Source organism: Vigna radiata, chromosome 1 (assembly GCF_000741045.1).
Source record: "Vigna radiata var. radiata cultivar VC1973A chromosome 1, Vradiata_ver6, whole genome shotgun sequence".
Taxonomy (NCBI): domain Eukaryota; kingdom Viridiplantae; phylum Streptophyta; class Magnoliopsida; order Fabales; family Fabaceae; genus Vigna; species Vigna radiata.
Window position 1 is genome coordinate 1,365,126 of NC_028351.1, and position 12,659 is coordinate 1,377,784.

General features: G+C 28.9%; 2 protein-coding genes across 2 annotated transcripts; both read right to left on the reverse strand.

Annotated features, from left to right (window-relative positions):
- Nucleotides 1-1,779: 1,779 nt before the first annotated feature.
- On the reverse strand, nt 1,780-3,381 carry LOC106766978 (2-methylene-furan-3-one reductase-like). The gene is given in 4 exon segments (NM_001317295.1): nt 1,780-2,256; nt 2,361-2,520; nt 2,660-2,983; nt 3,083-3,381. Coding segments are annotated over 4 exon segments (954 nt in total). The 5' UTR covers nt 3,287-3,381; the 3' UTR covers nt 1,780-1,990.
- Nucleotides 3,382-8,843: 5,462 nt separating this feature from the next.
- Nucleotides 8,844-10,017, reverse strand: LOC106754179 (YDG domain-containing protein At5g47150-like). The gene is made up of 2 exons (XM_022785564.1): nt 9,034-10,017; nt 8,844-8,987 (listed from the first exon to the last, which is right to left on the reverse strand). The coding sequence occupies exons 1-2, from the start codon at nt 10,015-10,017 to the stop codon at nt 8,844-8,846; spliced, it is 1,128 nt and encodes a 375-aa protein (XP_022641285.1).
- Nucleotides 10,018-12,659: the final 2,642 nt, after the last annotated feature.

Genomic DNA, 12,659 nt, shown 5'->3' on the forward strand with positions numbered 1-12,659 from the left:
TGAGTTATTCTTCCTACATACTGTTTCATTGGTTTGAGTTGAGAAATTATACATTGATGTATTGGTGTTGTTGATATGTGGTTCTGGTGATCTTTGATGATGGTATTCTACATTAGAGAAGTGAAGAAGATAGATCGCGACAGGTTAGTTCCAGAACACACTTAACCATATTCAAAATACACCTAAGTGAAAGTGGGTTCATACGGGATAGTTCACTTCATTAATTTCAACACAAAGAATCAAAATCCCAACTCCAATTAATTAAATTAAACAATATGAAGTGATAAAATCAATTCAGTTTTAATCATCAATGTGTTAAAATCAAAAATTGAAACTGCCAAAATCCATGACGTCAAAAATATCCACATATTTAAAACCCAACCCCGTTCTCATCTCTAACCAAATCCAATGATGCAACATAACATGTATTTCAAATGAATATTGTATTAAAAAATAAGGGCAGAGACATTGTAATTAGCATGTATATCCTTGCCACCAAACTTATCATTAGGAAAGAATGAGTCTCAAGGCAACCACAACATGTGTTTCAAATGAATATTGAATTAAAAAATAAGGGCAGAGAGTTGCATTCCTAAACCAACTAAAAAAAGTGTTTCACCATCTACCTTCAATATTTCATTTTACACTTCCAACTTTTTCCACAAAAATATTCACAACCTACACTTCCATTGTCTAATCTACCCAAGTCACGGTTTGCCCAATAAATTACTGATTTTGTTTTTCAACCATTTAAATTGCTAAACTATTTATAATTATTTGTTTAAAAAAAAATTTAATTTAATTTAATTTATAAAATTAATTTATAATTTAAGGTTTAATTAATCATTTTACATTAATCTTATTTTTAATCCATGCAAAATTTTCAAACACATAGCATAAATAAAATTAATTTTAATTTTATTCAATGCTTAATATACATCATAGAACATATATCATATAATAAATATAGGAATATTATAATACGTGAAGATGAATACCATAATTTTAAAGAATCAAAATAATATATTTAAAATTTATATATTTAGTCATTGTCATTATAATATAATAAAAATAAATAATTATATAATTATTATTATTCTTCAAAATAATTGATGAAATTAAATTTGTAAATTAGTTATTTTGTATTTTAAAAGTTTTACAAAATTATACTAATAAAATAAATTTAAACTTTTAAAAAAAATAATTAAATAATTTTGATCAAAATATAAATTTTAAAAAAATTTAATCTTTTAAAATATAACTATAACTTCATAAATTTAAATAAAAAATAAAAAATACGTAATAACATAAAATAATGATTTATTCTACTAAAATTATTTGTGATGTTTTGTAAGGTTTGGTTCATAAGGCAAACTTTTTAGAATATCCAGAGAAGATTTTACGAAATGCCGGTCTAACTGTATAAACATAGCATGCATCTGGGCATCTAAATTAACACGTTCTTTTGTTTTAAAATAGGTCTGTAATAAATTTTGAATAAAATAAGGGTTATTTGTTTCTCCTATTGCTATCACGGATTTCAAATTGGATTTATGTTTCAATTGATTAGTGTTGGTGTTTGTTGATTTTGTGATTAGTTTTTGGAATTGAAAATTTTTAGGATCTTTAAATTGTAATTTTATTTCTGTTTTCGCATTTCGAAACTATTGGGTTTTAATTGATCTGAGACGGATTAAACAGAATAGTTTTTCTACAGAAGAATAATTATAAATTAAATTTATAAAAAACTTAATATTTGAGTGTGTTGTATTAACAGAGTAAGCAAAAAGACATTATTATATCGCATAATCTTTAGATACAAAAGAAAATAATACATGCTGGAAGATCCAAAGTCTAGTTATAAGTTTACAACAAAGATAACAACCATTCATATCTATAAGAGATTTATTACAACAGACACTGAAATAGGAAATAGACAAAGTAGAAGAGTCATAAGGCCAGAGAGAAATTTGGCATGCATGTATGCATATTATGGAATGGGATATATGACCACTTTCCCAGTAGCTCTGTTAGTCTTCAAATATGAAAATGCTTCCACTGTCTGAGAAAATGGAAAGGGACTCTTAGGATCCAATATTGGCTTCACCTGTCCATTCTCCAAGTAAGGTCTCAATTTCTCCAGCAAATCACCATCAGAAGTGAGCAAGAAAGGGATAGCTGGTGGAGTTGCAGGTGCCACTATTGTCACAACTTTACCACCTTCTTTAACACTCTTCAATGCTCTTTCACTCTGCCCTGTGTAAATATGATATCAACAATGTTTGAGACACTAATACTCAACAATATTATGTTAACATATTCATGTAAAGAAATTGAACAGATGAATCCAAATAACTTACCTACTGCATCGTACACCACATCAAACTTCTCTGCAAGTTCTTCAAAGTTCTCTTTTGTGTAGTCTATAGGCAAGTCTGTTCCCAAGTTTCTCAACAATTCCAGTTTTCCAGTACTACCAGTAGCTGCTATCTTAGATGCACCAAATATATGTTTGGCGATCTATCTCATGCAACACACACATATAGAATACAATTAGCTTTCCATTAGAGTATGCAATGTTATATTGAGTAACAAGAGGTAAAAAATTAATGAGAGTAATAGATGAGCAAAAGATGAATTTTTGGATAAAATTTCAGACCTGAATAACAAGGGATCCAACTCCACCAGCTCCTCCCAGAACAAGTATAGATTTGCCAACAGAGAACTGAGCAGTTTCAAGTCCTTGATAAGCAGTTATGATTGCCAAAGGGAGGCTTGCAGCTTCAACAAAACTCAAATTGGAGGGTTTGTGAGCCAATACTTTCTCTTCAACTGCAGTATATTCAGCTAAACTGCCAATAGTCTTTGGATGGTCCAGAGTAACCTCATTGATGTCACCATAAACTTCATCTCCAACCTGAAATTTCTTCACTTGATTTCCCACTTTCACCACCACACCAGCAACATCGTACCCTGGTGCAGTCTTCTCACCACAAATGAGATTAAAGAAAACAAAAAGGTTATGCTAGATTGAAAAGTTTGGCCTAATTGACTAAGACAGAGTTAAGAGAAACATAGTTACTGGTAAAGGAGAGTCAATGTCCTTGAAATGACCAAGAGCTCTCTTATAATCTACTGGATTAATGGCTGCAGCCACAACTTTGATGAGCACTTGGTTTTCCATGAGGTGTGGTGTGGGCACATTAGGATCAAACTTGAGAACCTCTTCTATGTTCCCATATTCAGAGTAGATCCAAGCTCTCATGTGAGATGGAATACTTGTCATGGTATTGTGAAGAATCAATGATAAAATCCTTTGAGAGTGTTTGTTTGGAGTGAAAGAGATAAGGGTAATGAAGATACAAATACTTAAGAGTTGAACTGACTGATGAGGATGGGAAGATTATGCAAAACAATATGTTATTTATAGCATGCAAAATGATTTCTATTTTTGGAAAACTGCTTAGATTATTCTTTTCTTATGCCATGTGATGATTTGTGTCATGACATCATATATCAAAGAAACCAAGAACCATTTTCTCTTTTACTTTCTTTATTTCCTTTTGGGACAACCTTGCACGCAGACGATTTTCCAGCAATATTCGTGATGTTTTGCCCATCTTCTTTGACGGATCAGTGTTCTTGGTTGTAATGAAGGGGTTATAATCAAGAACAATGATATTTGGTACATCTTTGAATTGCAAATATTTATTAAATACTGTGCATTTTTCTTTATTTATCTTTCTTATCGCACCTGTTATTATATTTATATAATTTTTTTTTCTATTGGTATACATAAATTGTCAGAAATGATTTTAGTAAAATAAAATAGTATAGGAAAAGAAAGGGAGTAATAAAATGCATGTATAATGTTACGTAAGGTATGACGCATGAAGAGAGGAGTCCATGTTGGCGGCTATATCTAATCTGCGTTATCCTTGTTAATTTCTTTTCTAACACAAAACAGAATAATACTGTTACGTCAAATCAGAGAAAATACAAAAGTTTATCTGCCTTGATGTTATGGAACACATTTTTGAGAAGTGTATAGAAAAATCAAAATAAGTTACAAATAGAAATAATTTTATACATGTATAATTATACTATGTTCTTTTTCTTTTCAAAAATTGGGTTTACAGGACAAATTACATATATGGATAGATTCTAAAAATATATATATAAACCTTCTTCTTTGATTGATAATGATAACATCTTTTTCATCAATATTTTCTTTCTAATATCACTTGAAATAATTATACCAATCACATTAGAGAAATAATTTTATCATTTAACATAAAAATTAACAAAGATAATGTTAATTACAATAAATATTTCTATTAAAAATAATTAAACATGTTATTATTAATCTTGTAGTTAAGATAAAATTATCTCTCAACATCCTTTTAAGTTATCATTCTTATCATATCATATCATCACAATTATAAATGAGAATTATTTCAATTTTTTTTGAATCAGCACCATGTAACGAATGACAAATTCAACGTCTCCGACTATTGCAATAAGATAAAGAAGATTGACAACCAAACCAACCTCACCAAACAACGAACACAATTTTTGTCTAGAGGAGGACTTTGCAAAATCAATGAAAGATTCCACAAAAAAAACTCACATGCACTTCACAAACCCTAGTTAAAAACCTTTTTTACGACCAATTACTATTTCAATATACAATTAATTAAATTAATTCTACATACACTATGTTGGACCTGCCATGTAAAAAAATAGTGAACACCTCATTCAAACACTGCCAACATATATACCATATGCTCTTAACAATTTAGACGACATCATGAAAAATGATTAAATTAAATATAAATTACAAAAATTATAACCACGTTGAATATAAAAAAAATAAAATTCACATTAAACAAAAACGAAAATAGAAACCAAGAAAATATTTAAACCTTAAATTAATAACACAAGTTACATAATACTAAACACTATAAAATGATTTTACTCTCATGCTCTCTTACTTACATTATGAGTTTTTTTTTTATATATATAAACACTTCACATAGTTTGGTTCTTCTATGGTATGTCACTATAAGAAATAATATATTGTTCGAATTTAACATTTTTTTCCTATTCGGACTCAGTATAACATTTAGCATTGTAATAGAAAAAAGCTAAGTGTTTATGTGAGTGTTTGGTGAGATAATGATGGGCATGCCAATTTCTCTACTCTAAGTGTTACTCTGGATATTTCTAAAAGGTTTATGTGTTATGATTTGCTTAAGTTCTGCTCATGGGAGCTTCCTAAGCAATTCTTTCTCTCATCCATGCTAGATTTCATTCTCAATCATTCCATTCCATTCCCCAAGCTCCTCTTATTTTGTTTTTATGATTTAAGATGGCAAACAACCTAAGAAACCTATGGTTTTATCTTATCTCCCACCCATTTATTTTCCTAAAATTTGATTTTATTTCCTTTTTCCACAATGTAGCCTGATATTAAAACCAATTATTTTGTTGTTCTATCTCACATACCTTGTGCAAAAGTCACTCCAATATCATCAATATCATGATTCTTCCCCCACTTTTTCTATTAGTATTTAAATTCCTCCAAGATCCACACCTAAATTCCAATATTTTCAACTACAATCTTTGCTTTTCCACTTCTAGTCTCCAATTTCCATTTTGTTAATAAGACAGAGTTAAACATTTCATATCTCTTATGCCTCTCCCATTTTCATCTTTTAGCTTGCCCAAAGTATCCCATTTAATTGAGACTATCTTCCTATCCTTCCTCCCTTAGAAATATGTTGTTATTTGTTAAATTTATGACTAGATGTCTGCTTTTACTTAGCTGCACAACATGCAAACAATTATAAAGTTCTTTGTTGTATAAGCCATGATCAAATTAATTTTAAATGTTGTATTTTGTTCAAATTCGATTAGTTGCATTGTACTATATAAATAATAAAGTTCACTACTCACACAGTTTTCATGTAATTGATTTAAAGTTAATTTAAGTTAAAATTAATATATTTATTTTAAAAGTAAGGGTAAAGTAAAATACCGTAAAAGCTTTTGTAATCAGGAGAAGCAATTTGGTTAAATCAGTAATTAAGTCCACTATGTAAAATTAAATACATGAATGTTTACTTTAAATCGAGCTATAATCATTACGAAAAATTTGTTTAACTCTTGTTAAATATTTTAAAATTAATTTTACATTCAAAAATCAACTCTTTAACGGAAAAGTAAATATATATATATATATATATATATATATATATATATATATATATATATATATATATATATATATATATATATATATAACAAAAAAATAAATAACAAAAAATTATAAAAGAGAAAAAGAATAAAAAGCAAAACCAAGTTTCAGTTATAAAGAATAACAATTAACATTTGTAAAAAGAAATAAAATTAAAAAAATGAATGAAAAGAAAGATAGATGACAAGAAATATAAATAGCGAAAAAATGTAAATGACAAATAAATTATGAAAGAGAACAGAAAAGAAAAAAAAAATAAAACCCTAAGTTTCATTCATTTTTCAGTTCTAGGTGTCATTAATTTAAACTTATAAAGTTTTAAATATCACTATTTGCACAACCCTTCTTTTCACATAGTTCCTATTGGTAACTTCTTTCCTAAGATCTTTTGATAGAATGCAAACATTATTTTGGGAATTTTGGTAGAAAAATACTTCTTTATGTTTTTGTTTTTTTTTTATACAACTCCCCACATATTTCTTTTTGGAAATAATTTCTTCTATTTCCTTAAGTTTTATATTAGTCAACTCATTTATCTTCACTCGTTCCTCATTATCGACATATCTCTTTATCTAGTATTTTTGATTTTTGATTCATAAACAATCATTGTCATTAACATTAAGTAAACGTATAAATTGCGGAGAGATTAAACAAACTAATTCAATATTATAAAGGATTTTTCTACAATGGTTTGAGCAAGTATAAATACAAGATGATGATAAATTTACACATCAAAATCTTTGTATAATTGGAGAAATGAACTTTGTAATATTCTTTACCATGTGATGTTAATCTCTTGTAGAGAAGAAACGACAAATGGACTTCAAGTTTGGTTTGCTTCCACACACCCCCCACTTTTAATCTGCACCTCCATGATATGGTTTATTGGATAGTACTTCCTCGCCACATGACAAAATAATAAGATAAAAAATAATAAAATAATAAAATGATAAAATAACTAATAACTTAATAAAAGAAGTAAGGAAAAATAAGGAATTTTCTAAATTATTTTTATTCAAATATAACTCCAATATTCATTCTTTTCAGAAATCGATCGCTATGCTGAGTAGTTAAGTTAGTAAAGAGCAGGTTTAGCCAATCAACTTCTACAACAGAGTCTTTAGTGGCGAGTAACAGTATCTTCAACATATGAGAACTTGGTCTTAATCGTAGCTTAAACAAATTATTTCGTGGTAAGAACAGCTAGTTTAATTATAATAACTTGTTTTTTAAAATTAATAATTTTAATTTAATTATATGGTTATTAGAATTATGATTATTGTTTGGTTGTTAAGTGATATAACTATTATGTATTGTTACTGGAAATGATATGAAAGTTAAATAATTTGGAAAGTGAAAAGTTATTGAAATTATAATAATTAAATATTTTTTTTTAAATTCGTAAATCATTTTGATAATATTATAATTATCAGTAGTAAGAGAAATTAATAAAATTATAATATTTAATTAATTCTTTATAATTTTACTCTGATAACATGATAATTAGTAGTAAATGCTGATCGAATTATAATAATTGTCTATTTATTTTAAATTAACGAATTTAATCTAATAGTATAGTTATTAGATTATTCTGTGGTAAACTCTTGGAAATGGTGATTTAATTGTAGTAGTAAGGGAATTTAGTTTAATTATAATAATTATTATATTTATAAATGATTTTCATATTATATATTGTGGATGAAAATTGTTTGACAAATATGTAGTGAATGATAGTTAGAAAATTGAGAAAGTAAGGGATGTTGTTATAAATAATTAATCATAGTAATTGCTAAATTATTTTTAGTAGCAATCATATTTTATAATTTGATGAAATTTGTTTTATACATATATGAAATAGAATTAGGATAATTAAGGTAGTAAGAGACACTTTTATAATTATAATAATTGCTAAATTATTTTTAGTCACCACACAACATTAAACATTAAACATAGTGCATCCTTGACATACTGAGCACCACCTTATACATATGAAATAACGATGCCAGTATATGTAATGTATGCATATCAAACAGTGCCATAAAAAGCAGAACTAAAATTTACATCTTTAAAGGTAGATCCGTCCATTGCATTCCGGTGTTCCACAGCAGCAGCTATTACTTCTACACTTGATAAATTTTTTATTGAAGGAATTATAGTCATAAGTCAGCTCTGTATCAGCAGGAATGTCCTTTAAAGCAAACAGCATTTTGTGAGGAAGATTCTTGTCACTGCAATCATACATAACATCTTTGATACAGAGATTTGGAGCACAACTATGATTTATGAATCTTCCAACATTTCCACATTTGCTTGCATTGATGAAGACCTTTCCAACACCTGCAAAAAAAAAGACTGAAACAGTTACATTAAATCCAAACACAACAAAAGAAAGCATCCATCATGAACATACCCATGTGAAATATATAGTCATTATCTAGCCTCCATCTAGCCTCCATATAGTCACTGACTTCTCCAATATACTCACATACAAAGCTTCCAGAGGGAATGAAAGAGCGTGTTCTAACACCCCAACCTTTCTGTTCTGTCCTGAAGATTTCTAGCTGAAACCGAATACCATTCTGAGTTACTCGGTTGATGCAAGAAGAGGAGCACTTGCAAGATGGGCCACACTCATATATAAGCGATGATTCCATCTCAGAAGCAAGTCTTTTATTACAACCATTCGGCATTTTGCTACCCTTTTTCTTCCTGAAGCAGACACAATTTTCTTTGTCAGCACACCCATCAGCACAATCACAGCCACAAAGAATTGCCTGCTCGAACTTCTCTGAGTAAATGTTACTTACAACATAATCAAAGGATGTGGGTAGCTCAACACAATCAATTGGAGCCACCACCCTAATAGTAAACTTCTCCTTACCATTTGAAAGATCTTTAACTCGAACAACCTCCTTTTCAGCAACACAAACTTTCGGCTCGAGTTTCTTCCTAGTACTAAAATTTGCAAGTTGCCTTGAATTTTCCCCATGGTCCTTAAGGGAAACACAAGTTTCAGGTTGTCCTAAAATTCTATTCAGTCCAAACTTGAACACAAGCTTTCCATATTTCCCTCTTTCTATGTTCATTGTATCCACCAAATACAAACCATCATAAACGTATGAGAAATCAGAATTACTCCTATTGCAACTGAATGCAGCATCAAACTTTCCACTAACTTTCAATATAACTCTCACTGGACTTCTAGCTTGCATGCTATTTTTCAGTGCCAAATTTCCTCCTTTCAGTTTTTGATCACGAAGTGGAACATTTCTTCCAACATCGGGATTTCCTCCTTCACCTTCATAAACCAAGGTACCATTAGATCTTCTAACATTATCATGGCGATGTGTTACCACGATGCTTGTGGCCAACAAACTGTTGTCCATTATCTTATAATCAATTCCATTCCAAAACTGTCTATGGAGGCCAATGACATTGAGTTCAACCCGGTGCTGAAAAATATCACCCACATCGATTCCTAGTATATGTCCCACGCACTTTTGAGTGTTCTCCCATTGATGTTCTCTTCTCATTGTCATTGCTGCTTCCATCAGAGCTTTATTCTTATTCTTAGCCATAGAATTCTCAGATTCGTACACTTTATACTGATACATTAATTTGTCAATCAAGTTCTTGAATGTCACCAATGCTTGATTCACCTTCCTGCGTTTCACAAACACTTCACTCAATTCTTTGCCAGAAGAAAGACTACGGGAGCAACCTTCATGCCTTTTCTGAAAGGACTTTGAAGCATTCATTTCTACACAGCCAATTTAAAAAAAAGACATCAGAAATATCCATCAATAATACCGTAACAAATGAAAGAACGATTTACAGACACTATATAGAATGAACAGATAACAACAATAAAAATCACATATCCACTTTAAAACAAATATATTAAGACTATGATTTTGGTGGTTTGAATTTATTGTTTAAAAAAATATATGAAATGAACCACTGAGAAACTATACATATATTATAAAAAATGCTGTGAAAAAATCATTTTCCAAATCGTGAAAACGAAAACATTATACCTCTTTTAACGTGATAAAAAGTTAATTTCTCAAAATAGGGTCCAAATATTTATAATGGATGCATTTAAATTAAATGACTTTTTATTAACTTCTTTCACATCACAACAATTTCATGAGTTATGAATGCATTTAAATTAAATGACTTTTTGTTAATTTTTTTTTTTTTAAATCACAAATATTTCATGAGTTCTACATCATTCTATTGAAAACACTGTAAAACTATTTTTTAGAAATAAAAGTAACACGCAGAGAATTTAAATCAAGATATTTATAAACGTTTTTACAAAGTGAAGAAAACAAGGATATGATGAGTTAAAGTTAAAAATAAAATGAACCTTAAATACTTAATCCTATTTAAAGTTTCTTTTTATATGCATCAAATATATTTTTAATAAATAGTAAAATTTCTATATATAGAATTAGAAGATGGGTTCAATAAGTTTCTTAAAAGGTTAGGAGAATCAAAACAAATTCATTAAGACCGAACAACATCAAGTGGCCAGGAAATTCAATAAATGGTTCAAACAAAACGTTTAACTTTATCCTAAATTAGGCAATTACATTCATAGATTAACTTAAAGTATTAAGTAACTAAGTTAACTTATGTCTCTTAACTATTCAATTATAAAATATATTAGGTTCATCTATAATTTTTTAAAACAATATTTTCAACATGATTAAATATGCTTTTAATCCCTTAACTATCATGTTATTTTAGGTTTCGTCCTTATTTGAAAGGTTTGTTCATTTTCGTCTTTTAGTTAGGAAACTCTTATTTTTAGTCCTTTTCTTATAACCCCTCTTTCTATAATTTATACACACACTGTATGTGTGTGATTAATAGTATTTTTTGTTTAAAATGATATTAAATATTTAATTATAAATAGAAAATTGTATAACGAGTTTTATTATTTTAAAATACATTATCTTTTTAGAAAATCATTTTCTAGAGTCCTTTGACTTTTCTATTCTCTTTCTCACTATGTGTTTGTCTGATGTAAGAATCGAGATTATATAATTGATCTCTGTGACAAACTCTTCAATTTGGACAAATTAATTCCTTAGTTTGGGTTAGTTGAGTCTCGCCTTCTTTTTAGTTTATTTTTGTTTTTTGTTGTATGTGAGTATTCTTTTGTTTGCATATGTCTTTTTAATCGTCAATGAGTTTATGCTAATCAATAATCATAATGGTATGGTCTAGTCATGATGTTTATATATGTAGATAAAATATCTTGAGGAGTTAAAGGCATTTAGGTATATTATAAACCTTTAGAATTGTTTTACAAGTAAACAAAGTTAGTTATTTAAATATATGTTGGGCTCGATATATAACTATGATGAAATTGTGATTTGGTTCAATTGAATTTATTTTATGATTTGAATTGGCTGGTTAAAACTTTATATGCGGTGTTTGGTCAAACTGATCATGTTATTCAAGTCATACGTGTGTGCAAGCATAATTTGTTAGAGTGAATGGTCTCGGTAATTGGTGAATTAGACTTAATGGATTTTAAAATGTTGAAATGGTTCGGTATTGAAATTGTAATGATAATTTTGTAATGTGTTTACTATTGTAGGATTTAATTAAAGATAAGTGAGTTTGATTCAATTAGTATTAGAGAGTGTGTATTGTTCTTATAAAAGGTTGATTTTGTTGTTGATAGGAATTTGGTACTTCTTGAGCTAAGATATAGTTATACTATAATTTTATAAAGTTATTTAAGTGGGGAATAGCTTAGGAAGAATCAAATTGCGCAATTAAAACTTATAGAGAAATATTCAGCTTCTGGTGCAGCATCAGGCATCTTGTAGTGCCTCTGGGCACCAATCATCCGTTGTAAAACAATCGGTACCGATTTTTGCACAACGGAATAACAGAAACGGTTTTGCGATTGTTAAGAGCAAAAAGCGTGTTTGGTAAATAAAATGGTTCCTTTAATTTTTTTATAAAACTTTTATCGAACAGTTGGTGTGCTAAAAGTTTAAAGAGTGTAGGAAGAAGAAAAATCACACAGATGATTTTTATACTAGTTTGAATCAAAAGATTCTACGTCCATTTGTTAATCACTATAAATAGTGATTAACCTTTTCACTAAAATCAGTTCAAAAATTACAATAAGATGAATAGAAATTAATATCAGCAAAAACCTTCCTTCCTTTGACAAACGAACCAGAAGACAATTGCTCAGCCGACTTGAAGAGAATCACTCTGACCTTTGACACACAAAGCGTGAGCTTCTTCTATTCACAAGACTTGGCAAGAGCAAACACTACCACTTGAGAACTTCCTTGGACAAATTGTATTCTCAAATGGCATAGATAATCCCTCTAAAGGGTTTGAGAAAAGTATATATAGCCTACTG

What these genes read in the sequence shown, in the direction of transcription:
- LOC106754179 (XM_022785564.1), bottom strand. Translation starts at nt 10,017, where the DNA reads ATGAATGCTTCAAAGTCCTTTCAGAAAAGGCATGAAGGTTGCTCCCGT. An exon ending in ACTCAGAGAAGTTCGAGCAG is followed by an intron (nt 8,988 to 9,033) that starts GCAATTCTTTGT and finishes GTGCTGACAAAG; the next exon opens with AAAATTGTGTCTGCTTCAGG.